The sequence below is a fragment of the Carassius carassius genome, chromosome 13 (genome assembly GCF_963082965.1).
Source record: "Carassius carassius chromosome 13, fCarCar2.1, whole genome shotgun sequence".
NCBI lineage: Eukaryota > Metazoa > Chordata > Actinopteri > Cypriniformes > Cyprinidae > Carassius > Carassius carassius.
In genome coordinates, this window is record NC_081767.1 from 14,907,275 (window position 1) to 14,935,229 (window position 27,955).

The 27,955-nt window shown below is 40.6% G+C and overlaps 1 protein-coding gene across 1 annotated transcript in view; it reads right to left on the minus strand.

Annotated features, from left to right (window-relative positions):
• The window catches only part of cd151l (CD151 antigen, like), a 71,411-nt gene extending 44,446 nt beyond the window's left edge, over positions 1 to 26,965 (minus strand). The window contains exons 1-3 of the mRNA XM_059564785.1: positions 26,699 to 26,965; positions 19,543 to 19,626; positions 5,505 to 5,696 (exon numbers count right to left, since the gene is read on the minus strand). Of these exons, the coding sequence (XP_059420768.1) occupies positions 5,505 to 5,696; positions 19,543 to 19,626 (276 nt within the window). The 5' untranslated portion in view covers positions 26,699 to 26,965. The remainder of the gene's footprint in view (positions 1 to 5,504; positions 5,697 to 19,542; positions 19,627 to 26,698) is intronic.
• Positions 26,966 to 27,955: the final 990 nt, after the last annotated feature.

A 27,955-nucleotide genomic window follows, 5' to 3' on the forward strand; every position in this document is an offset into this window, starting at 1 on the left:
GAGCATCCCTTCATTCAGACACAGTGGAAGATCTGAAAACTTGTAAAACTGCTGTGTTAAAGGGTTAGTTCACCCAAAAATCTAAATTATGTCATTAATAACTCACCCTCATGTCGTTCCAAACCCGTGAGACCGCCGTTCATCTTCGGAACACAGTTTAAGATATTTTAGATTTAGTCCGAGAGCTCTCAGTCCCTCCATTGAAACTGAGTGCACGGTATACTGTCCACGTCCAGAAAGGTAAGAAAAACATTATCAAAGTAGTCCATGTGACATCAGAGGGTCAGTTAGAATTTTTTGAAGCATCCAAAATACATTTTGGTCCAAAAATAGCAAAAACAACGACTTTATTCAGCATTGACTTCTCTTCCGGGTCTGTTGTGAGCACGTTCACTGCAGTGTATGATATCCAGTTTGCGAACGAATCATTCGATGTAACCGGATCTTCTTGAACCAGTTCACCAAATCGAACTGAATCGTTTGAAAAGGTTTGCATCTCCAATAACCATTAATCCACAAATGACTTAAGCTTTTAACTTTTTTAATGTGGCTGACACTCCCTCGGAGTTAAAACAAACCAATATCCCGGAGTAATTCATTTACTCAAACAGTACACTGACTGAACTGCTGTGAAGAGAGAACTGAAGATGAACATCGAGCCAAGCCAGATAACGAACAAAAGATTGACTCGAACCGTTGATGAAGTATAAACTAATTAAATATGGGATCAGTTCAATTAAAGCAATTTGAATCTTTAGAATCGATTGCAATCTTTAAAAAAATCTAAATTCCCTACAGCAGGGTTTAACAAACTCAAACTAGATAAATAAAATTTTTTTCAACTGATAGTTGTTGTCACTGTTGCGCATGATATGTTAAACGCCAAACGTGTCAAAAGCATAACAAAATAGTAGTACTCATTTGAACTGAGCGTCACACTGAACTTTTATCCTCTCTCATCAAAAGAAGACAATGTAGCGCGGGTTTAGAGCCCATCTGTTTATTACAGTGACCAGTTGCGATCATGCACAAAACAACGCTGTGAAATCCAGTAAGAAGCACTCGAGTTAAGCGCAGAGTTCTCCAGTACAAATTACAGGTGCTGGTCATATAATTAGAATATCATCAAAAAGTTGATTTATTTCACTAATTCCATTCAAAAAGGGAAACTTGTATATTATATTCATTCATTACACACAGACTGATATATTTCAAATGTTTATTTATTTTAATTTTGAGGATTATAACTGACAACTAAGGAAAATCCCAAATTCAGTATCTCAGAAAATTAGAATATAACTTATAGACCAATACAAAGGAAGGATTTTTAGAAATCTTGGCCAACTAAAAAGTATGAAAATGAAAAGTATGAGCATGTACAGCACTCAATAGGGGTGCTCCGATGATGATCGGCCGATCGTTATGCGCATCTCGTCAGTAAAGCCGGTTCTCTAATCAGCGGTTAATTCCATCAGGTGCGCTATTTCACATAGAGCAGCTGTTACTACACAGAGCCATTGTTAACTGTGAAGATGCGCAAATCCACGTTCATTTTCAGCGTTTATTGGCGCATCTAGGATGGAGGAGTAACAAATAAATATATGGATATTGCACATTTTTTGCATAAGCATAAGTGGGGAGCATTTAACTGTTCATGAGGTTCATGAGATTGCCTGGGGGAAGAAACTGTTCTTGTGCCTTGCTGTTCTGGTATGTGCGGCTCTGAGGCGCCGGCCAGATGGCAAAAATTCAAAGATGGGGTGACTTGGATGTGAGGGATCCAGAGTGATTTTCTGAGCCCTTTTCCTCACTCTGGATGTATACAGTTCTTGAAGGGAGGGCAGGGTAGCACCAATAATCCTTTCAGCAGTCCGAACAGTTCTCTGCAGTCTTCTGATGTCTGATTTTGTTGCTGAACTAAAACAACCAGACAGTTATTGAAGTGCACAGGACAGACTCAATGATGGCTGAGTAGAACTGTTTCAGCAGCTCCTGTGGCAGGTTAAACTTCCTTAGCTGGCGAAGGAAGTACAACCTCTGCTGGGCCTTTTTCAAAATGGAGTCAATGTGATTGTCCCACTTCAGGTCCTCAGAGATGGTGGTTCCCAGGAATCTGAATGACTCCACTGCAGTCACAGTGCTGTTCATGATGGTGAGTGGGGGGAGTGCAGGGGGGTTTCTCCTGAAGTCCACGATCATCTCCACTGTTTTGAGTGTGTTAAGCTCCAGGTTGTTGAGACTGCACCAGACAGCCAGCTGCTCAACCTCTTGTCTGTAAGCAGACTCGTCACCGTCCTGGATGAGGCCGATGACTGTAGTGTCGTCTGCAAACTTCAGGAGCTTGACAGAGGGGTCTTTAGAGGTGCAGTCGTTGGTATACAGGGAGAAGAGCAGAGGGGAGAGAACACATCCCTGAGGGGCACCAGTGTTGGTGGAGCAGCTGTTTGACATGAATTTCCCCAGTCTCACTAACTGTTGCCTATCTGTCAGAAAGCTGGTGATCCACTGACAGATAGAGCTAGGAACAGAGAGCTGGGTCAGTTTGGTCTGGAGGGTTGTTGGGATGATGGTGTTGAAAGCCGAACTAAAGTCCACAAACAGGATCCTCACATAAGTCCCTGTTTTGTCCAGATGTTGCAGGATGAAGTGCAATCCCATGTTGATTGCATCATCCACGGACCTGTTTGCTCGGTAAGCAAACTGCAGGGGGTCCAGTAAGGGTCCAGTGATGTCCTTCAGATAAGCCAGAACCAGTTTTGCAAACGACTTCATGATGACAGACGTTAGAGCCACAGGTCTGTAGTCGTTAAGTCCTGTTTTCTTGGCTTTCTTTGGAATGGGGATTATGGTGGAGCGTTTGAAGCAGGAAGGCACTTCACACAACTCCAGAGATCTGTTGAAGATCTGTGAAAAGATGGGGGCCAGCTGGTCAGCACAGATTTTCAGACAGGCTGGTGTAACGCCATCTGGGCCTGGTGCTTTTCTTCTTTTGTTCTTCCTGAAAACCTGGCGCACATCATCTTCACAGATTTGAAGAGCAGGAGGTATGGAGAGGGGGATTGCAGAAGGTGTTAATGGTTGTGTAGGGAGATGGTCAGAATGGGTGTTGGGGGTTTCAAATCTACAATAAAACTCATTCAGGTCATTAGCAAGTCGTTGATTAGCCTCAGTGCAAGGGGATGGTGTCTTGTAGTTTGTGATGGCTCTCAGTCCTCTCCAAACTGAAGTTGAGTCGTTGGAAGTAAACCGGTCTTCCAATTTTTTAGCGTAGGTCTTTTTAGCCACTCTAATCTCTTTGTTCAGTGTGTTCCTGGCCTGATTGTACAAGACTCTGCCCCCATTTCTGTAGGCATCCTCTTTGGCCCGACGAAGATGTCTGAGTTTTACTGTAAACCATGGCTTATCATTGTTGAATGTTAAATAAGTCCTGGTAGGAATGCATATATCCTCACAGAAACTAATATAGGATGTTACAGTCTCTGTGAGTTCGTCCAGATCAGTGGTAGCAGCTTCAAAAACACTCCAATCAGTGATGTAAAAACAAGATTGTAAATCCTGCTCTGTTTCATTGGTCCATCTCTTCACAGTCCTTACTACTTAGTTGGGGCTCCTTTTTCCTGAATTATTGCAGCAATGCAGCATGGCATGGAGTTGATCAGTCTGTGGCACTGCTCAGGTGATATGAGAGCCCAGGTTGCTCTGATAGGGTTCTATGGGGTTAAGGTCAGGTGAGTTTGCTGGCCAATTAAGAACAGGGATATCATGGTCCTTAAACCAGGTACTGGTAGATTTGGCACTGTGTGCAGGTGCCAAGTCCTGTTGGAAAATGAAATCTGCATCTCCATAAAGTTGGTCAGCAGCAGGAAGCATGAAGTGCTCTAAAACTTCCTGGTATACAGCTGTGTTGACCTTGGACCTCAGAAAACACAGTGGACCAACACCAGCAAATGACATGGCACCGCAAACCTTCACTTACTGTGGAAACTTTACACTGGACCTCAAGCAACGTGGATTATGTGCCTCTCCTCTCTTTCTCCAGAAAGAGGAAATGCAAATGCAAGGAAATACAAAAATTTCCAAGCGTCTTCAATATTGAACCTTTTTACAATATTCAAATTTTCTGAGATACTGAATTTGGGATTTTCCTTAGTTGTCAGTTATAAACATCAAAATTAAAAGAAATAAACATTTGAAATATATCAGTCTGTGTGTAATTAATGAAAATAATATACAAGTTTCACTTTTTGAATTGAATTAGTGAAATAAATCAACTTTTGATGATATTCTAATTATATGACCAGCACCTGTATGTCCCTCTGATTTAAAGTAGTTTAAAGCTAAATAAATCGGAGCTGTTATTCTCATCAACACTGATGCAGAAAGCAGCATAAAGAGCTACAACGATCCAGTTAGAAGACGTTTTGATCCACAAGTCACCCACGTTTACCATAGTTTTACTGTAGTAATGTTTTTTTTTTTTTTTGCTTCCTTTAGTTTTAGTATAATATTATTATACCATGGATAATTTCACCTTTTTTTTAAGGAAGAAACCAAACCAATATTTGAGGCTCAATGCTACAGAAAAGCAATAAAAGTTCAGGAAGAGTGTTTTCAGCCTTTTATTTATATATATATATATATATATATATATATATATATATATATATATATATATATATATATATTTATATATATATATATATATATATATACATACACACACACACACACACGTCTGGTCAGCTATCCTTGTGGGGACATCCCATAGGCGTAATGGTTTTTATACTGTATAGGCCGTATTTTCTATCGCACTACACCAACCCTACACCTAACAATTTTCAAGAAACTTCATTCTGTGTAATTTATTAGCTTGTTTACCCGTGAGGACCTCAATTTAGGTCCCCACCGTGAAACGAGTCCCCTTGAGTCTGTGTGTATTCAAGTTTAAGTCCCCACCAGAATAATACACACACACACACAGACATACACACAGTATAATTGCAATATCACACTCGTGACCATGCAACACCTTATCTCTCTATTCAACAGCACATATTGTAAATCAGTGGCTGTTCTAATATATGATATAGTTATAAAGAATTATATCATTGTGTATTTTTTGTTTGATTTTGTTATAAATGACAAACACTGACTGCCTTATCAAATGTGCATATATATGCATTTATCATTCGGAAGCTACCTTATCATTTTGGAATGACATGAGGAAAAAGTAATTGATAACTAATTAATTTTTTTTTTTTTTTTTTTTGTGAAGTATCCCTTTAATTACAGTTTTAAATTTTACAGGCCAACTATGGATGTAAAATGAGGAAAGCTTTAGTGTGCTAACCTCTTTTAGTCACACTATAAACTGTGTTGATATATACCCATCCATAAATCAACTGCCCATCAGTCATGCTTTTCTATTTAAATTGAGGAACATACAGCATAAGAAAATGGAAACATAATCCTAGAGAAAGTAAACATTTAAATTGGTTCCTCACCACTCTCAGAAGTCGTCTTTGCTCCTTGAAGGTGGCAAAACAGCCTAAAACCCCCGTTACCATGACAATCACCCCAGCCATGATCAGTATATAGGCAGAGACAGCATAAATCTTTGAGGACAGCAGACTGATGTAGTCACTCTTCTCAACTAGCGTCCAGATGCCTACTGCCATCACTGCACCCCCTGCCAGCTGGAAATTTTTTTAAAGTCAATTACCAATGGACAAAAATATTATATCCAACTGCTACATTTCTTTTCTCCAAAATGCTATTTCACTTGGATATACATTACAATAATATAATCACAACTTCCATTTCATGCCAACTTTAAAGAAACAAGTTATTTTCAGCTTAAAGTCTTAGAATATGAGATGTACTGCATTAAATGGTTAATTCACCCCAAAAATAAAAAAAATGTCGTAATTTACTTACCCTTGTGTCATTCTAAACATATAAGACTTTGGGAGACACAAATTAAGATATTTATTGATATTTATGAGAGGTTTCTGATAACCAAAACTTAGAATATCCAAAAAGGTCTCAAAGGCATCATAAAATTAAAGGGTTAGTTACCCAAAAATGAAAATAAGTCCATAAATTACTCACCCTCAGTCATCCTAGGTAAATGGTAAAAAATGTTAAATGGACTGCATTTATATAGCGCTTTCAACAGACCACAAGGCCATCCAAAGCGCTTTACAAGTTGCCTCACATTCCCCCATTCACACACTCATACACCGACGGCGACGTGTCAGCCTGTCGCTGCCGCTCAGTGGTTCATGTCAGAGTTATATTAAAAATTGTCTTTGATCTTTCAAGCTATTTAATGGCACTCAGCAGGTGTTGCAGTGCATCAGTCCAAAAGAAGTTAAATAAAAAGCACCCATCCATAAATCAAGTGTCTCACATGGCTCCGGGGGTTTATTCCAAGAAAAATATCCATATTCAAAACGTAATAATCACTTTAATGTAGCTTGCGCCAACAGTTGTACATGGAAGAGGTTCAGGGCGGATGACATATGAGGTCAGCATTGCACATGTGCTGGTGAGTCTCATGAAAACCAACATTTGTTAACAGGAGCAAAGGAAATTTCCTTACTTTAGCAAAGGAAAACCAGTCTACTCTTGGCTTATATTGAAATCCTCCAAGATTATTCTTTACAAATCCTCATTTTGTACTTCTAATTAGTGACCGTAGATTTGTATTGATCAGTCTGCTGCACTTCCGCGTTCATCACTTCTGAGTGGCACATGCACAAAGTCATCACAACTGAGCACAAGCTAGATTCAATTGATTATTAAGTTTAAATGTGGTTATTTTTTTTAGAAAGATGCATAGATTCGCTAAAGGAGGACTTTGTTCACCACCACCAAGTGTGAGACACTTCTTTTTTTTATCGATGGGCGCTTTTTGTTTAACTTCATTTGGACTGATGCACTACAACCCCTGCTAAGTGCCATTAAACACCTTGAAAGATCAAAGACATATTTTATATATCTCTGACTGGATTCGTCTGAAAGAAGAAATTCATATACACCTAGAAAGACTGAGGGAGAGTAATTTATGGGTTACTTTTCATTTTTGGGTTAACTAACCCTTTAATTCATAGTAATGGAGCAGTTTATTCCAAGTCATGTGAAGAGATGTTAAATATGATAAACAGAAATAAAAGGACAGTTCACCCCAAAAAGAAAATTAACCCTCAGGGCATCCTAAGCATATCTGACATTCCTCTTTCAGATGAACAGAAACGCTGTAATATTTAAAATTGTCCTGGCTCTTCCAAGCTGTATAACGGCAGTGTATGGTGCCCCTTTTTTTTAAAGTATAAAAAACTGCATTCATCCATCCATCATAAAATAACAGGGTGTTAATAAACACCTTCTGAGGTAAAAAAAAATATACACTAGTGTGAGAAAAATATTGATTTTTTTAAAAAAGTATAAACTGTAATCTCCTGCTTCTGGTCACTCAAGTAGGCACGTTCACAAAAAGACGTTTGAGCATATGATGTAGGCATAGCGGAAGGTGCAACGTAAGCAATGTAAATGCAGAGTCAAATTTAAATATCATAAGGTCTAAAAAACAAAAAACAACTACTTTCACGAACTTGTCCTAGACAGTTTGTCTAATTTTAACCAACATTGGCTCAAATCATCTTTCAGGGTATATGCAAGAATCATGGAGTTAAATGTAATACCTTTTAAGACTATTTTAAGACACTTTCCATACATTTTAAGACCTCATCGCCACTCCAAGTTTTAACTGGTTACATTAGCGACACTTGAACTTATATTTACTATATATTGATTGTAAGCTAGCACAACTAAACAGACTTAATTTGTGATAATTCCTTATCAATGCAACATAATTCAGAATGGGGGGGGGGGGGGGGGTTGGGGGGGAAAGCACAAGATAATTCATTGAGTGACTAGCTAATGCAACCCAAGAAACAAGAATTAGAACTATATATATATATATATATATATATATATATATATATATATATATATATATGAATATGATGGCCAAAATGTATACCATGATATCTTTCTTAATTTCGGTCGATACAATATAATTATGATATCGATATGAACAAAAAACTGTAAAAACTGTCAAGAAATGCCCACAAGTCAAGTCACCTTTATTTATATAGCGCTTTAAACAAAATACATTGCGTCAAAGCAACTGAACAACATTAGGTGTCTGTGTCTGTGCATTTATTTGCAATCAAGTCAACGATATTGCTGTAGATGAAGTGACCCCAACTAAGCAAGCCAGAGGCGACAGCGGCAAGGAACCAAAACGCCATCGGTGACAGAATGGAGAAAAAAACCTTGGGAGAAACCAGACTCAGTTGGGGGGCCAGTTCTCCTCTGACCAGACGAAACCAGCAGTTCAATTCCAGGCTGCAGCAAAGTCAGATTGTGCAAAAGAATTATCTGTTTCCTGTGGTCTTGTCCTGGTGGTCATCCAATTCAAGGTTTTTACAGAGGATCTGTATCTGGGGCTCATCTAGTTGTCCCGGTCTCCGCTGTCTTTCAGGGATGTAGAGGTCCTTTCTAGGTGCCGATCCACCATCTGTTCTGGATATGTCCTGGATCCGGGTGACTGCAGTGACCCTCTGATCTTGATACAGACTGGATATGGTAGCTACGGTGACCTCGGAATAAGAGAGAAACAGACTAATATTAGTGTAGACGCCATTCTTCTAATGATGTAGCAAGTACATTGGGTGTTACAGGATGTGTTCCCGGTACCGGTTTACCTAATTAATGCAGATTAAAAATCCTTTAACGGATTTGGATATTAAAAGCATATTAGTATGTTATGTGTAAGCCAGGTTAAAGAGATGGGTCTTTAATCTAGATTTAAACTGCAAGAGTGTGTCTGCCTCCCGAACAATGTTAGGTAGGTTATTCCAGAGTTTTACAAATGCTAGAAACGGGGCTTTCTAAGGAAAGATTGTGATCAAATAGCACACCTAGGTTCCTAACTGATGACGAAGAATTAACAGAGCAGCCATCAAGTCTTGGACAGTGTTCTGGTTATTACATGCAGAGTTTTTAGGTCCTATAATTAACACCTCTGTTTTTTCAGAATTTAGCAGTAAGAAATTACTTGTCATCCAATTTTTTATATCAACTATGCATTCCATTAGTTTTTCAAATTGGTGTGTTTCACCGGGACGCAAAGAAATATAGAGCTGAGTATCATCAGCATAACAATGAAAGCTAACACCATGTTTCCTGATGATATCTCCCAAGGGTAACATATAAAGCGTGAAGAGTAGCGGCCCTAGTACTGAGCCTTGAGGTACTCCATACTGTACTTGTGATCGATATGATACCTCTTCATTCACTGCTAGGAATTGATGGCGGTCATATAAGTACGATTTAAACCATGCTAATGCACTTCCATTAATGCCAACAAAGTGTTCAAGTCTATGCAAAAGAATGTTGTGGTCAATTGTGTCAAATGCAGCACTAAGATCCAATAGAACTAATAGAGATACAACCACGATCAGATGATAAGAGCAGGTCATTTGTAAATCTAAGGAGAGCAGTCTCAGTACTATGATACTGTCTAAATCCCGACTGGAAATCCTCACATATACCGTTTTTCTCTAAGAAGGAATATAATTGTGAGGATACCACATTTTCTAGTATCTTGGACAGAAAATTGCATCTGTTTTTTATTTGTTGAACCTCAATTAAATTATTACTCTTAACTTAGTTTGGACTTTTTTTGTATTTTCTAGTTCGGGGAAAGACACAGTCTCTATAGTGTGATATCTAGGTGAAAGAGTCTCTATGTGCTGAGAATTAACTGACCGCTGTGATGTGAGGCAGCTAGCAGACGGTCGGTTTAGCCAGTCTGTCTGCTTCCTGACCTGGGCCCCAGTTAGTCAAGTATAAACTAAGACTATTTGCCATATTTCTAGAGAGAAAAGATGCAACACCCCAGGAGGGATGAAGACCATCTCTTTTCAACAGGTCAGGTCTGCCCCAAAAGCTCGTCCAATTGTCTATGAAACCTATTTTATTCTGTGAGCACCACTTAGACATCCAGCCATTGAGTGATGACAATCTGCTATGCATCTCGTCACCACGGTAAGCAGGGAGGGGACCAGAGCATATTACAGTGTCTGACATCATGCTTGCAAGTTTACACACCTCTTTAATGTTATTTTTAGTGATCTCCGACTGGCGAGGTCGAACATCATTAGCGCCGGCATGAATAACAATCTTACTGTATTTACGTTTAGCATTAGCCAGCACTTTTAAATTTGCTAAGATGTCAGGCGCTCTGGTTCCCGGTAAACATTTGACTGTGGTGGCTGAGGTCTCTATATTCACGTTCCGTACAAAAGAATCGCCAATAACTAGAGCACTTTCATCAGGTTTCTCAGTGGGTGCATCACTGAGTACGGAGAACCTGTTTGATGTTTTGATTGGAACAGAAGAGCGGTGTTTTGACCCACGACAATGCTGCTTCACTGTCACCCAGTTGCCCTGCTGCAGGGGCTCTGTTGCCGGAACCGAACAATGTACAGGAATCCCTGAGCTAGACGCATCCAAAGCCATATCTAGAGCCCTAACATTCTTACTGTCCTCAATTAAAGTTTGGATGCGTGTCTCTAATTCTGAAATCTTCTCTGTCAGCATAACTATTTCCCTGCATTTATCACATGTGAATCCCTCATCAGCGACAAAGATAGATAAACTGTACATGTCGCAAGAGGTGCAAATAACAATAGCAGGACAAAGCCATTACTCACCGTGCTTGATGAAATACCACATTTGTTTGATGAACTTGTGAAAAACTGGAACGAGAGAAGGAGAGGAGAAAAGAAAAAAGCGATAGGTTCGAATGAAAACGCTAATGACAAGCTAGCGAGTGCTAACGCAATGCAGGTGTACTGCACTCACGGATATAAAATAAAAGTGAATGACCAAAATTAATCTGATAAGATTGATCTATAATATCAGAAATATGGTGTGAATTAAGTTATATTTTATCACTTTAATAAACAGAGAGTGATAGTAAGATAAAGATTCTAGAGAAGAAAAAAAAACAGCTACATGGAGCCACGATCAGCTCCAGCAAGGCCAGCAGGAAGCATAGAAAAGACTGTCCAACAGCGACACCCGCCAGATGTCACACAACAGATATCTGTGCATACAAACTTATGAAAAATGAATTTGCCAAGCCTATAATACCTCATTTAAAACCATATAATATTAAAAAATAAAATAAAATAATAATAATTAAAAAAAACAGCAGAAGTTAATGTTCAGCTTTTTTTTTTTTTTTTGCATTTAGACTTTACACGGACAATAAATGTGAAATCACTGTCAATTAATCATCTCAGGCTCACCTAATTAATATTAATATATATAATGTATAAGTAGCTGGAATTGGCAACAGTGACAACACTTAGCTATAAATGAGCCTATTTTGCAACACATTTGCATTGTCCAATGCCGATTATTTAAAAAATGCCAAACATTGGCCAATTAATGGGCCTGCCAATCAATCGGTCGACCTCTACTTTGGTTTCCATTACAAAACCTTGTATGTACCATCGTGAACATGACCTGAAAGTACTCAAAAGGTTTTGAGACAGTGTCTTCCTGTGGTCAAAAGTTATAATTAATTTCAAATCAATGCTAATAGCTTACAGTGAATTTTGCCTATTGTAATGACACTGGTATTTACTGGTATCCCTTTAATAGACTCTTTGTGTAATGCTGAAAACAGTGATACCAATGTTGCTATAGTCAGCCAAAATTCCAGTCCGTCATTTAGGCAGATGGCAGGTGCGGGTGATCAGCCCGTGATGAGCCTCGAGCCGGTGCTCCTCGTGAATTACCAGGGCGACGCTGATGTGGAATCGGGACGCTCGACACACTCCCCCCCCCCCAAGTGTTGTCCTGGTCTGGTGGAGGAATATGTTGTTAGCAGGGGTGAATAAGGGGGTGGGTTGGGAGTGACCCCTGACAGACCTGCATAATCTGACCAGATCCAGGAAAGGCCATCGGCGTTGGAGTTGGCCTCTCCGGCCCGATGGAGCACTTCGAAGAGGAAGTCCTGGAGCGCGAGGAACCACCGTGTTACCCTGCCGTTGGTGTCCTTGGCGCGGGCCATGCACTGGAGGGGCGCGTGGTCTGTAAGGAGAGTAAAATTCCGCCCGAGGAGGTAATACCACAGCTCCAGGACTGCCCACTTGATGGCCAGAGCTTCCTTCTTGACGGCGGCATAGGTCCTTTTGGCCGGGGTCAGCTTCCTGCTGATGTATAAGATGGGATGCTCCTCACCTTCTTGAACCTGTGACAGGACGGCCCCCAGTCCTGTGTCAGAGGCATCCGTCTGCAGCAGGAAGGGCCAGCTTCACCTTCTTAAACGCCTCCTCCGCTTCCGGTGTCCAGAATACTTTTTCCGGCTGCCCCTTCCTGGTCAGGTCTGTCAGGGGAGTGGCTAAGGAGGAGAGGTTAGGGATGAAACCGCGGTAGTATCCTGCCAACCCCAAAAACGCTCGTACCTGGGTCTTTGTGCTGGGTCTGGGTGCAGACCATATCGCCTCGACCTTCTTCTTCTGTGGTCGGATGAGTCCCCTTCCTACTTGGAAACCCAGGTACTTCGCCTCTATCAAGCCCAGGTGGCACTTTTGGGGGTTGGCAGTGAGCCCAGCCCTACGTAGCTCCATCAGCACCCTCCGCAGATGGTCCAGGTGGTCTTCCCAGCGCTCGGAGTGGATGACCACGTCATCCAGTTATGCCGCGGTGTAGGCCTAGTGAGGCCGCAGTAAGATGTCCATCATATGTTGGAACATGGCAGGGGCCCCGTGTAGGCCGAACGGGAGGGTCCGGTATTGTCAGTGCCCCCCAGGGGTACTGAAGGCAGTCTTGGGCTTGGCGGCTTCAGATAGGGGAACCTGCCAGTATCCCTTGGTGAGATCCAGGGTGGAAATATAGGCATAGGCATGGGGTAGCCAGCGAACATCGAGACCTCGTTCAGGCAGCGGGAGTCATTGCAGAAGCGGAAGGTGCCGTCGGGCTTGGGGACCATGACGATAGGGCTGGACCAAGTGCTGTTCGATGGCTCAATTACCCCTTACTTAAACATTTGTTGAATTTCCTCTTCAATAGCCTGCCGACGAGCCTCTGGGACACGTTAGGGCTGTTGCCGGACAATGACTCTGGCTGGGGTGTGGATCTCGTGTTGGATCACGTGGGTCCGCCCGGGGGCCGACGAGAACACATCTGGGATCTGACCGACCAGGTGTTGCAGGTCAGTCTTTTGGGTCGCGGACAGCTCCGGGTTAACATCCACTATTACCGGGTCCCTGGTGGCGAGGGCCGCTAGCTGGTCTCTTGTCCCGACCCACTTTTTGAGTAAGTTGATGTGGTAGATCTGGTCTGGTTTCCGCTGCCCCGGCTGGCGGACTCGGTAGGTGACCGGCCCGACTTTTTCAGCGACGGTGTACGGGCCCTGCCAGCTGGCCAGGAACTTGCAGGCGGAGTTGGGGATGAGGACCATTACCCGGTCTCCAGGCTGGAACTCGCGGGGCTGGGCGGCCCGGTTATAGTGCCACTGCTGTGCTTGCTGTGCCCTGGCTAGTTGTTCCCGGACTAATGGCATGACCCGGTCGATTCTTTCCCTCATCGCCTTCACATGTTCAATGACGGAGCGGTGGGGGGCCAGCTGCTGCTCCCACGCTTCTCTTGCGAAATCTAGCAGTCCCCGAGGCTGGCGCCCGAACAACAACTCGAAGGAGGTGAAGCCTCTTGGACGCCTGATGGACCTCTCGAATGCCGAAAAACACGTAGGGGAGCATGAGGTCCAAGTCACGCCTGTCTTCGGCCACGACCCGCCGTAGCATTTGCTTGAGGGTTTGGTTGAACCGTTCCTCAAGGCCGTCAGTCTGGGGGTGGTAAACAGAGGTTTTTAGCTGCTTTACCTGGAGAAGTTTGCACAGGTCAGCCATTAGCCGGGACATGACGGGGTCCCCTGGTCGGTCAGTATCTCCGCAGGGATGCCCACCCGGCTGAAGAGCAGGAAGAGCTAGCAGGCAATGATCTTGGAAGTAGCCTTACGGAGGGGCACGGCTTCGGGGTACCGGGTGGCATAGTCCACAATCACCAAGATGTGCTCGTGGCCGCGGGCAGACTTAGGCAACGGCCCTACAAGGTCCATCCCAATGCGCTCGAAGGGCACCCCAATGATGGGCAGTGGAATCAGCGGGCTGGTGGGCATCGATTCGTCCTTCGCGGAGGGAGCCGCCGGCCTGGCTACTGGTCGCAAGGTGCCCTCCGGCGTGCGCCGCTCCTGGACCACCCTCCGGGGAAACAGAATCGACTGCTCCCCGGTGTACCGTTGTTGGGCAGCATTCGCCAGTTCCACCGCCTCGACGAGCTCGGTTATTGTGGTAGGGTTCCGCATCCCAACTGCTTGCCAGTGAGTCCTGGGAAGTGCCCGGAGGAATCGGTCCACGACGGCGCGCTCCACATCTTGGGCAGCCGTGGGCTCCCCGGCGAGCAACCAATGCCGTGCGAGGCGGGACAATTCGGCCACCTGGGCTTGGGCTGGGAGGCGGAGTTTATAGTCCCATTCATGAAAGTGCTGGGCAGCGCAGACCGAGGAGAGCCCCAACCGGGACAGGATTTTTTTTAGCTCGCTGTAATAGTTTGCCACTACCGTCGGCAGGGCAAAGAAGGCCCGCTGAGCTTCGCCGGTGAGGAGAGGGGCGACCAACCGCGCCCAGTCATCGCTCTCCCAGCCCTCCTGGGCGGCTGTGTTTTTGAACATTTGGAGAAAGGCCTCTATATTGTCATCAGCGGTCATCTTGGGCAGTAGCTGGGACACTTTCGCTCGTGGGTCGGGCAGTGGAATGCGTCGAGCGGGCCCGCCCGCAGCTCGCCGAGTTCCTGCTTGGTCTGGTCCACTCGAGCGGCTTGGTGTTCCGTAATCTGTTGCTGGCGGATGCTGACCTCCGTTAGTCGCTGGAGGATTTCTTCCATTCTGGAGGTTCGGGGAGCAGCGGCCGCCTGGCAGAGAAAAACACACAAAAAAAAAACAAGGAGTGTGAGTCGCTGGGGAATCGCAGATTTGTATTCCTTCCACAGTTATGCCCGCATTCTCCACCAGTGAGGTGGGGTGGAAGGAATATGCAGGAGCAAACTCAAGTGTAAAGCCCCGGAGGGTGGATTTTTTTATAAAGTGAAGGGTTGCGGGGGTGATGACGGTGATCCGGCGTCCAAAGGTGCTCTCACTCGGGTCCAGGTGCAGGTGAGTCGGTGGAATGCTCATGGCAAAGTCTTTATGGTCACAGGCTGCTTTTTGGAAGGCAGAGAGAGGAGAGTCAGTGTGCTAGCTCGTGGAGAGGCTTTGAAGTCCCTCCTTCGGAAATACGTAACGAGTTCTGATTGTGCCAGCGGTTCCTGTGTTGTGTTTCGACACCAGCTTAGAGCACGCTGCCCTACTGGAAACGCGATTGGGCTAGGTTTTAGACTAGTTTTGAGAAGCAAGTGGGCAGGATTTGTTTTGAAAACTGCTGGAGATGTACTTATAATCACAGGAGCGTTTTTAATGATGAGATGCGCATGAAAATCGCAATCGATTTTTTTGCACAGCCTTAACATCTAGTTAACAAAGCTAAACAGCGTTGCCCTTTGTATAATAAGTTACAGAAACTGTTAAACGCACCAACTTAAATAATAAAATACACTTACCGGTTGTGGTCCATAAACAACGCCTTCTCCAGACAAAGAGGGAACTGCTCCATCTTTCAAGAATAATCTTTGTGTGAATCCGGCATTAAACTGATTGAGAAAGCTGTCCTCAGCAAAATGTGCTGCACATAGTTTTACATGTGGATTATAATTTTCGGGAACCGAGTTAAACATAAATTGTAACCATTGATCTCTAGGTACAGCATCCCTGGGAAGCCCAAACAAAGGTGATTGGACTCTGAGATGAAAATAACAGCGTTTCGATGACATGGCGACAAACACAAATGCAACTCTTCCTCTTCTCCGTCGGAGCGCACCAAGACCACGCCCCCTTTTTTGTGTATTCAATCGGTGGAGGTTAGTAAAAAAACTGTTTTAGTGACGTCATTACTGCAGGAACTAGAGGGATGTAGTTCAAACGGGTCGTTCGTTGTAGGCAAATTCTGTTAAATAAAATATCTCACTTGGCATTGAACTTTGAGCTTTATAATTTTACAGATATTATTTATACTCTAACAACAACATTACACACTAACTAAAGATTAAAACATGGGATCACGAAGAACGGGACCTTTAAAGCATTAATGAATTTGCTGGAATGATGCCAAACTGCATCTGAGGCTGTATCTCTGAAAAGCTTTGAGATATTGACACCAAACTTTGAATGTGCCATTGATGCCTTACACTGACCATGCCACATCAATTTGGTCATAGCGCCACCTATTGGTCAAAAGTGATAACCTTTTCATTAACCACTATTAATAAAATTTCCAAAAATGCTAATGACTTTTGACCATATTAGACTATTGGAATGGAACTTGTATCAAAATATCCCTTGGGTCTTGCTGAGAAAATAGATACTAAATAGTTTGCCATAGTTGGCCAAACTTCCTGTCTGCCATTTTTATATATGTTGAAAACTTACTTTTGCAAACTCCTCCTAGACCATTAGTCTGATTTTCACCTAAATCAAGCCAGATCGTCTTTAGACTGTGCTGAAAAAAAGTTATAGATTTTATGTTGATAAGTAATATGTCGTACGTGAACAAATAGCTCTTTTTGAACAAATCTTTTAGGTGAACAATTCGTTCTCATTCACGTAATCCACTGACTCATATTTCGTTCACTGAAATTCCTCCCTCCACAGCAACATGCGCTAATAGCAGTGCATGCGCAGCTAGACAAACCGAGTAGCTCTGTGAACTGTTTCATCTTGTCAAAGTATTACTCAACCTCGAGTCAATAGCTTTTGAGTATTACATATGATGGAGCATGTGATTTGTTGAATGTAGTGAACGAATACGTCCTTCACTGAACGAGTTTCATATGAGTCTGAACCAAGGTTATAATAGTTAATGAAAACAAATGAAAAAGTGAAAACTATGTGGGAAAAAACATTGTCATTGACTGAAACAAAAATAAAAACGAGACATTACAACATTACGATAACTAAGTGTGTAATGTGTGTTTGGCAAAACGAACTAAAATAAAATAAAATTATAGATTAAATGTCCTTAGTTTTCATCTTTGTCAATGTCTTTCATAGAGCAAACAATGTTCAGCTGCAATTCCTTTCCCTGCGTCTCTCACTCACGCGTCTCTCACATACACACACGTGCGCACGCGCACACACACACACACACACACACACACACACACACACACACACACACACACACACACACAAACACACACACACACAGCCCCTCCCCCTCTGTGCACACCACGTCTCCATGAGAACGATCGATCAAGTTTTCGACGTTGAAAGCATGTTCGCGAAAGGTTGGTATCTCGTTAACACCTTTACACAATCACACATTAAAAAGTGGTATAAAAATATTTATATTCTGAATATAATTTTGTCAGTGTGTTAGTCAATCCGAGAAGACACACTCTTGCAGTTTAAATCTAGATCTCTTTAACCTGGCTTACACATAACATACTAATATGCTTTTAATATCCAAATCCGTTAAAGGATTTTTAGGCTCCATTAATTAGGTAAACCGCAACCGGAAACACTTCCCATAACACCCTATGTACTTGCTACATCATTAGAAGAATGGCATCTACGCTAATATTTGTCTGTTTCTCTCTTATTCCGAGGTCACCGTAGCCACCAGATCCAGTCTGTATCCAGATCAGAGGGTCACTGCAGTCACCCGGATCCAGTACGTATCCAGACCAGATGGTGGATCAGCACCTAGAAAGGACCTCTATTGCCCTGAAAGACAGCGGAGACCAGGACAACTAGCGCCCTAGATACAGATCCCCTGTAAAGACCTTGTCTCAGAGGACCACCAGGACAAGACCACAGGAAACAGATGATTCTTCTGCACAATCTGACTTTGCTGCAGCCTGGAATTGAACTGCTGGTTTCGTCTGGTCAGAGGAGAACTGGCCCCCCAACTGAGCCTGGTTTCTCCTAAGGTTTTTTTCTCCATTCTGTCACCGATGGAGTTTCGGTTCCTTGCCGCTGTCGCCTCTGGCTTGCTTAGTTGGGGTCACTTCATCTACAGCGATATCGTTGACTTGATTGCAAATAAATGCACAGCCATTATTTAACTGAACAGAGATGACATCACTGAATTCAATGATGAACTGCCTTTAACTATCATTTTGCATTATTGACACACTGTTTTCCTAATGAATGTTGTTCAGTTGCTTTGACGCAATGTATTTCGTTTAAAGCGCTATATAAATAAAGGTGACTTGACTTGACTTGATTGCTTCTTTAGAAAGTTAACTAGTTTGAGGTAAAATGCATTTGGGCTGTCGATTTCAAAACACTCTATAAGCTGTGATTCAAATATTAAATAATGTTATGTCATTTGTTTACTCTTTCACTGAATGTTTGCTGCTTCAATCCAGATGAGTAGGTTATTGTATAGGGTAAATTTAGTATAAGGTGTGAAAATTGCCGTGGTATTTTGTATAGAAAATTATTGCTTGAGTGAAGCAATCTCTTTTTCTTTCTCACCCATGCACACTCACTCACGTACACACCTACGGCACACACATACACTAAAATGAAAAGCTATATTTAAAGTTTTTTTTTTTTTTTTTTTAATTTACAAAATAAACATTCATTGATCAGTACTTTTCACTGTTAATAATTAAAAATAAATTTTGCTTGTACTTTCACTCAATTAAAATTGAAAATGAGTGCACTTTACTGGTGTAATATTTGTTTAGGTAGCTATACTTTTACTCAAGTACTTGATTTGTGTGCTTTGTCCAACACCTGAAGACACTGACTTTAACGTAAATGCAGTTATTTGTGCATTAATCAGCTTTTTCCGCATATACTGGCCCTGATGAACATAAAATATACTTACTGCTTGCTCAATTTTTGCAAATCAGTTTTTGTGAATGAATCAATTACTTGCTCTGCCTGTTGGTTTGGTCTTCATCAACACCCACTTTACACCAGCTGCCGGTGAGAATGACTAACAGCAGATGGAGAATATGTAGTTTTATTCTACTGCTAATCCTGCAATTCCAATGTTGAATATTCGAATCTGTACCACTGAATTTGTGGAAGTGAATCTGTAAAGCAAAATAAAAACTGAAAATTGCCTGATGAATATTAAAGGTGGTATTTTTAAAAAGACTGAATATTTTGGAAATTAATTCTGAAAGGTGAATATTTATTATTGGCCCACCCCTCACACTGAAACCGCAGTAAATGTGCCAAGATAATAGAAGGTAAGAAGCTAACTGAGATGAAAAAGTAAACTTCAATTATGCCTTGCCTACATACACTTTTAAACAGTCCATCAGATGACAATAACAGATACCAACCCAAAACAGGAAATTGAAGGTGAAGAGCAGGTATTTTAGGCAAATGGTCCCACATGTTTCGTTCTTCTCTTTATTTGCCCCCATCTGATGAAGAAAAAGGACAGGCATGAACTAAATGCAACTGAACACTTTTGTTAGGCTAATATGTTGTGGTTTTGTGGATGTGAGTATTTGCTTTTGTCTTCTCAAATCTTACGTTAACAACCAAAACATTTCATTTTGTCCTTGTCATTCAAGCCTCTTCTGGTTGTTTACTCTCAGGGTTTGCATGCTCTTTAAACAAAACACTTAAAATATATACTTTGACACATGAGTGATGAATGTGTCTGGATCTCTGTTTATCTGCCACTCATTTAAAAACACAGCTGTTCACAGCAATTATTGAAACACACCACACACACACACATCAATTATAAACAGTTGCGATATACCTTACAAGACAATACTGTGGTGGTAACATTGTGGTAACACTGTGGTGGTAACTAGGGCTGCAACTAACGATTATTTTGATAATCGATTAATCTGTCGATTATTTTTACGATTAATCGGTTTATGTACTTATATTTTAGTTTTTTCAATTTTTTTTCCCCCATGTAAACTATTAATAAAGGGTCTTTATCATTCAGCATAGATTTTTAAGAGATTTTAACCATTTTGCACTGTCATATCCTCATCAGAAATATACCTGGAGTTGTTTTATTACGTGTTAGTAATCCTTTTGTTGAACTCTTCTGCAATCAAAACACTGGCCCATACTCTAGCAAATTTCACAAGGAGATTTCAAATAATGTTTTCACCATGGCAGTCCTTAGAGCTCCTAAAGTAGTTTAACATCCCGAACAAAGATTAAGGAATCTTTCAGAACATATTTTCACGAAGAATTAGAATAAAACGGAATGAGATAGCAGTGCGTTGTATTTTATTATTTACTGGGAAACAGCTTTATAGCTTATGCTGTGAAATTGTAAACAATCCTTCGAATAAAGTGCCAATGGCATGAAACCTGAATGGAACTCACAATTTAAAGTAAAATCCATCAGAAGGTTGTCCAGAAAAAAAAAAATCGGACACTCACAAAAAACCTGCTGTGTGAAAAAGAGCAGTGAATACTTGCATTTCAAATATCTTTAAACATTTACCTCTCTCATTCAGTCATAATTAGGCTGCACGACTGAATTATGAACTGGTAAACGACTAACTGATCACAGAACATGTTTGTAAAGCTTTAAATGTTAACTGTTAAAAAGCAATGTTATCAGCTGTTACGACTAAACATTTGCAAACAACATTGTACTGGAGAATCTGCACAAATAAAAGTCTTAGGGGCCGTTCACATATCGCGCCTAAAAACGCGTGGAAAACGCTAGGCGCGCCGCTTTCTCCTCCTTTTCAAAGCGCTCGTGCAGTTGCGCCCCTGAGGCGTCTGCTTTTGCTAAGCAACCATGACGTGCTCTCTCCTTGAAGACGCGGAAATTTCAGCAAAGGCTAAATGGATTTGCAGCTCTAAAAATCGCTTGCATCTGCTACTAAATTTATTTCAAAATGGAAATCCATATACAGCTATGACCAGCTGTTCCTTCATCTTGGCTGAGCTTTAAACGTTGTTACGGGAAAGGATGAAGCTGATTATTTAGTTCTTGTCACATGACCCTCGGTGCGCTTGCCGCATTCTGAAAAGTTGAAATGTTTTTAACTCGATGCGGTGCGGATGCGCCTGGAAAAACGGGCGCGTCGCTTCCATTATGAGCGCGCATACTGCGTGCCTACATTGGAAATAACGAACATGAGCGCGCAAAAGACGCGATATGTGAACGGCCCCTTAAACAGTTCAGTAGTGCAGAGTTTACAGGTTAATCTTCTTTTTTGAAGGCTCAAAGTAAAGGACTCCCACATCCCGCTGAATGCTGCAGAGACGCTGTTTCGGGAAGCACGTGACATAAAACGAGGCCAGCTATTGGCTATTCGCTACTTCTCCTTCTGTACTGGTTGAGTAAAACCTCCGGTGGCTCATTACTGCCACACTTTGGTCACCACAGATTTGAAATATGCACGAAATGAGCCACTTACGGCAAATAAGTTATTTAGCAACGAATCAATGACTAAATTAGTTGACAACTATTTTAATAATCGATTTTAATCGACTAAATCGATTCGTTGTTTCAGCTCTAGTGGTAACAATAGTGTTCCAGCTAATACCATTCTACATGTCTAAAAGACCAAAGCTGTACAATAATACTTTATTGTTTAGATTAATTTCAAAATAAATCATCGTTTTCACATTCGTAACATTTAGAGTAACTAATAACAATGCTCACTAATTGCAACTTTTCAGTTCAACTTGGAGTAAGAATTACCTCTGCAGGTTGGGAGTATCTGGGGTTGGTTATATACAGTACAGACCAAAAGTTTGGACACACCTTCTCATTCAAAAAGTTTTCTTTATTTTCATGACTATGAAAATTGTAGATTCAGCTCACCCCTAAACCATCGCGATTGGGTTCAGGTCCAGTGACTGTGGAGGCCAGGTCATCTGGCACAGCACCCCATCACTCTCCTTCTTGGTCAAATAGCCCTTGATGCCTTCAGTGTGAATCTACAATTTTCATAGTCATGAAAATAAAGAAAACTCTTTGAATGAGAAGGTGTGTCCAAACTTTTGGTCTGTACTGTATATATATATATATATATAAGTTTCTGGAGTGAAATCTAATTCCCTCGTGAATGCGGGTATACTGTATATATATATATATATATATATATATATATATATACATATATACACACACACACACACATTCAGAATTTTTTTTTTTCAATTTAAATTCTGAACAGATTATATTTAGTCTAGAAAGTAGCTCTTATTTTTTTAATCTCTAAAAATCTTGTTACAGTAAAAGGATTAGCAGAGTGCAGTTAAAAAACAAACTTAAATCCGCACTGGCCATTTACAGGTGTTCAAGAAATCAACAGATATGTCTGTGATTGGCTACATTGCGTTTTCACCGGATCACAAAAACTGTTCAACAAGGTAGGTTAATTACTTGTCAGCTTAGAACGAAGATAAGTACAGTCGTGGCCAAAAGTTTTGAGAATTACATAAATATTAGTTTTCGAAAAGTTTGCTGCTAAACTGCTTTTAGATCTTTGTTTCAGTTGTTTCTGTGATGTACTGAAATATAATTACAAGCACTTCATACGTTTCAAAGGCTTTTATCGACAATTACATGACATTTATGCAAAGAGTCAGTATTTGCAGTGTTGGCCCTTCTTTTTCAGGACCTCTGCAATTCGACTGGGCATGCTCTCAATCAACTCCTGGGCCAAATCCTGACTGATAGCAACCCATTCTTTCATAATCACTTCTTGGAGTTTGTCAGAATTAGTGGGGGTTTTTTTTGTCCACCCGCCTCTTGAGGATTGACCACAAGTTCTCAATGGGATTAAGATCTGGGGAGTTTCCAGGCCATGGACCCAAAATTTCAACATTCTGGTCCCCTGGAGCCACTTAGTTATAACTTTTGCCTTATGGCACAGTGCTCCATCATGCTGGAAAATGCATTGTTCTTCACCAAACTGTAGTTGGATTGTTGGAAGAAGTTACTGTTGGAGGGTGTTTTGGTACCATTCTTTATTCATGGCTGTGTTTTTGGGCAGAATTGTGAGTGAGCCCACTCCCTTGGATGAGAAGCAACCCCACACATGAATGGTGTCAGGATGCTTTACTGTTGGCATGACACAGGACTGATGGTAGCGCTCACCTTTACTTCTCCGGACAAGCCTTTTTCCAGATGCCCCAAACAATCGGAAAGGGGCTTCACCTGAGAATATGACTTTGCCCCAGTCCTCAGCAGTCCATTCACTATACTTTCTGCAGAAGATCAATCTGTCCCTGATGTTTTTTTGGAGAGAAGTGGCTTCTTTGCTGCCCTTCTTGACACCAGGCCATCTTCCAAAAGTCTTCGCCTCACTGTGCGTGTAGATGCGCTCACACCTGCCTGCTGCCATTCCTGAGCAAGCTCTGCACTGGTGGCACTCCGATCCCGCAGCTGAATCCTCTTTAGGAGACGATCCTGGCGCTTGCTGGACTTTCTTGGACGCCCTAAAGCCTTCTTTACAAGAATTGAACCTCTTTCCTTGAAGTTCTTGATGATCCTATAAATTGTTGATTTAGGTGCAATCTTAGTAGCCACAATATCCTTGCCTGTGAAGCCATTTTTATGCAACGCAATGATGGCTGCACGCATTTCTTTGCAGGTCACCATGGTTAACAATGGAAGAACAATGATTTCAAGCATCACCCTCCTTTTAACATGTCAAGTCTGCCATTCTAACCCAATCAGCCTGACATAATGATCTCCAGCCTTGTGCTCGTCAACATTCTCACCTGAGTTAACAAGACGATTACTGAAATGATCTCAGCAGGTCCTTTAATGACAGCAATGAAATGCAGTGGAAACGTTTTTTTGGGATTAAGTTCATTTTCATGGCAAAGAAGGACTATGCAATGAAGAGTGATCAGATGAATTGCATAGTCCTTCTTTAACATTCTGGAGTATATACAAATTGCTATTATAAAAACTTAAGCAGCAACTTTTCCAATTTCCAATATTTATGTAATTCTCAAAACTTTTGGCCACGACTGTAGATGTATAATATAATTGTTCATTTGTGCACAAAATGTTATTAATTGTTTGTGGTTTTAAATGTTTACACAACAATTTCAGCCACTGATTTGCTAGAGGTAGCCTATCGTTAGAATATGCTACAAGTAAATGAGCCAGCAGCTGTTAAATATTTTCTCATATTCCTCTGATTAGCTAATAAAGTATGTAATTTGATATGTATGTCGTTTGAAGTTGTGTAAAATTTGGTGGTACAAACTTGCTCACTGTATTGTAAGACTGTAAGGTGAGAAATGAAGAACGATATAAAGACTCTTATATGTAGTGACAACTATTTAACTTTTTTTTTTCTCCTTAAAAAAGGTGTCACATGGAATTGCATGACAGCCTACAGTTCATGTGGAGAAGCTGTTTTTAATTAATATATTTGTTACAAATCAGCAGAGTTTGATACTTGCCTGTTATTTTTTTATCCTAGTTTGCAGAAGCTCTTCTAATCGGGGAGAATTACATTTTCGCAAGTTATATATGAGGCCATTATTGCACACATACATGAAGACATGGGTAAACGTTCTCAGAATTAACTTTATTTTTTTTTTTTATCTGATGCAGGGGATGGTGGATGATGACCAACAGAGTGTGTACTTTATCAGTGTAGTAGTTACAAATCATATGCAAAATAATAATAAAAAAAACTTGTATAGCCTTCTATTTGATACAAATGTTGTATTTGACCAATTTTAAAGTTTTACTACATTTTGTTCCTGAAATCCACACTTTTGGAATCAATATAATCAAAGGAAATCTTACCAAGCACAACCAAATAAAACGTTCCATGGATAAAGGGTTTGTAAATCATGTTGATGGATATTCTACTAATATTAAAAACATGTTGGTCATTCTTGAATGGCTTATTCTGCAGTGGGTATAAACAATATGGTCCCATTGATTTGGAAGCATGTATAATCATGGAAGCATCCTATAACGTGCTTGCTTGTGTTGATCAGTAGGCCTATTCCTAGACACATATACAAAATTGTTACACCCTTGTGTAGCTTTCACCTGTTTTTTTTTTTTTTTTTAAACATGACCATGTATTTTATATTTATACAGGTGTGTAGTCATTTATGTAATGCCTTCACCACATCTGTTAATAAAACTTTTAACACAGAATCAGTTGAAGTCTTTATTCAGCAAAAGCAATCTACTTTTATCTTTGAAAAGAAAATATACAAATAACTGTATGGTTTGATTTAGCCATTTGTTATTAAACTATAAAACATTTTAATTGTTATAAGTTTGTAGAAAATAAGCAAAACATTGTTAAAGTACTGCAAGGTTGTTAATTTCAAAACTTGACCAAAACACATTTGAGTCAAAATGATTTTCATTCGAATGTTAAATTCATCTCAAAGTACACCACAATGCAGTATATGATTGAAGATGAAAATAAAGTGTATAAAGACATTTTTACAAACCTTTTTTAACTATGTAGTGCATTTTATCTACTAAATGTATCATTTTTGGGCAAAACAAAAAAGAGAGAGAGAGAGAGATTAAGAATGTTTATATTACAGTTATCACAGGAATACATGTGTGTATTAAAAACAAACATTCAGCTTTCGCTTTGTTATTAAAAACCTTTTTTGAATGACTGAGCAAACGATTAGGAATGACACCGAATAATCATACATTTTATTATGGCACAACAGATACATTTTGGTATCTGTTTACAAGTTATTAAACGACACATTTTAATGACTTATTTATGTAAAATAAGAATATTATAAAAAATGCTTCATTACGAAAATCACTAACCATGACACAATCTATAAATTATTTTGCATATTAACAATACTAATTAAAAAAAAAACAATACACTAAGCATAATGTCATTCTACGCTAAAACATACCTTTTTGAACACCTTTTTGTTTCAGTGACATCGCACTAATATTTTCAACGCGGAACAGGAAACTCATGAATATTCATGTATGTTCCGCCCAGTGACACCAAATATCTCAGACACCGAAAATTTCAGAACACCGGTCACTCACCTGTCTGAACATGTTCAGGATCGCTGCTTCAATGCAGCACAAAGCCATACTGAATAACTATTATAAAACTATCTTTAAAGCGCAGAAATAGAGAAATTGCTATAGTATGTTATTCCGAATTCAGCCTTATAAAAGATTTCAGAGCACATTTATAATATACTTATTTGACCATCTTTAATATTGCATGAAGCTTATCTTTGTTTATTTGACCAACTTTCATATTGCATAAAGCTTAGCTTTGTTTATTTATTCAGATTATTCCATCTCCGTCTTATTTTAATTTATTTTATTATAAGCTTATTGATTTCTACTGCTGTAAGTTAACTCAATACCAGCCGCTAGGCCAGCCCAGAAATCAACACTACAGTTCTACTCATTAGAATCTGTTCAGTCACCTAATTCAATGTTCTATGCTTTCGACCTCGAAGGGTAATTCCATAAAGACATAACTTACTACGAACTATTTTCAGAGATCTTACCTTTATAAGCTGATTTCACACAAAGCCAGTCCAAAAAAGTAAGAATCGGTCCACATTCAAACAAAACAACTTAACACGCTTAATTTATCGGCTAGTTTACCTTTTTTTTTTCTTCAGAACAGAACGAACAGCAGAGAAACAACGTGCCCAAAGAAAAGTTCGAAGGAGCTCCACCCTAGTGAGCAGGGTTGCCAGGTGCCTGAAACATTTCCAACCCAAAATCCTGCAATACCGGAGGCTACAATTTTAGTGCCACATCTGACCTCGTGTGTGTGTGTGTACTGATATATATATATATATATTTTTTTTTTTATTATACTCGCACCTTATCGCTGTATTTATACATGACGTGATTGCATTTTTTTTTTTTTTTAATTAAGGCTGATTTTGAATGAGAACACATTTTGACCAAAGTAATCACTCACGTTCTCTCTCTCACTCTCTCTCTCTCTGCAGTTTATGGAAAAAACTAAGTTTCATGTCTAAAGACTTTTTTTCATATAGAGTATGGTTAAAGAAAATTGCGGAAACTCAATATGGACTTGAATAATGGCAGCTAAAAAGCTTAAATCAACGAATATAATAGTCTGATTTCATTTGTTTTTGTTTTTTTTTTGTTTTTTCTGAGCATGACCTAAGTGTGTATTGCACAGGGGGGCAGGGTTTCATACTTTTTTGAAGCACCCCTGGGTGCCGCCATTGGCTAGTGGACCCCCACCTGCTGTTAGCATTCCATTGACTCCCATTCATTTTGGCGTCACTTTGACCGCGAATAACTTTACATCTGAGGCGTTTAAAGACTGCATGTGTCCATTAATTATTTCTAAAGAAACACGAAAATGTATATACCATATTTTTCGGACTATAAGTCGCACCCGAGTATAAGTGGCATCAGCCAAAAAATACGTCATGATAAGGAAAAAAACATATATAAGTCGCACTGGACTATAAGTCGCATTTATTTAGAACCAAGAACCAAGAGAAAACATTACCGTCTACAGCCGCGAGTGGGCGCTCTATGCTGCTCAGTGTAGGCTACAGGAGCACTGAGCAGTATAGGGCGCCCTCTCGCGGCTGTAGACGGTAATGTTTTCTCTTGATTCACGTCAAATTAATTTTGATAAATAAGTCGCACCTGACTATAAGTCGCAGGACCAGCCAAACTATGAAAAAAAGTGTGACTTATAGTCCGGAAAATACGGTAAGGCTCCATTACCTTGTATCTTACATTATGGTCCCGTAGAAGCAGTTTTTGTA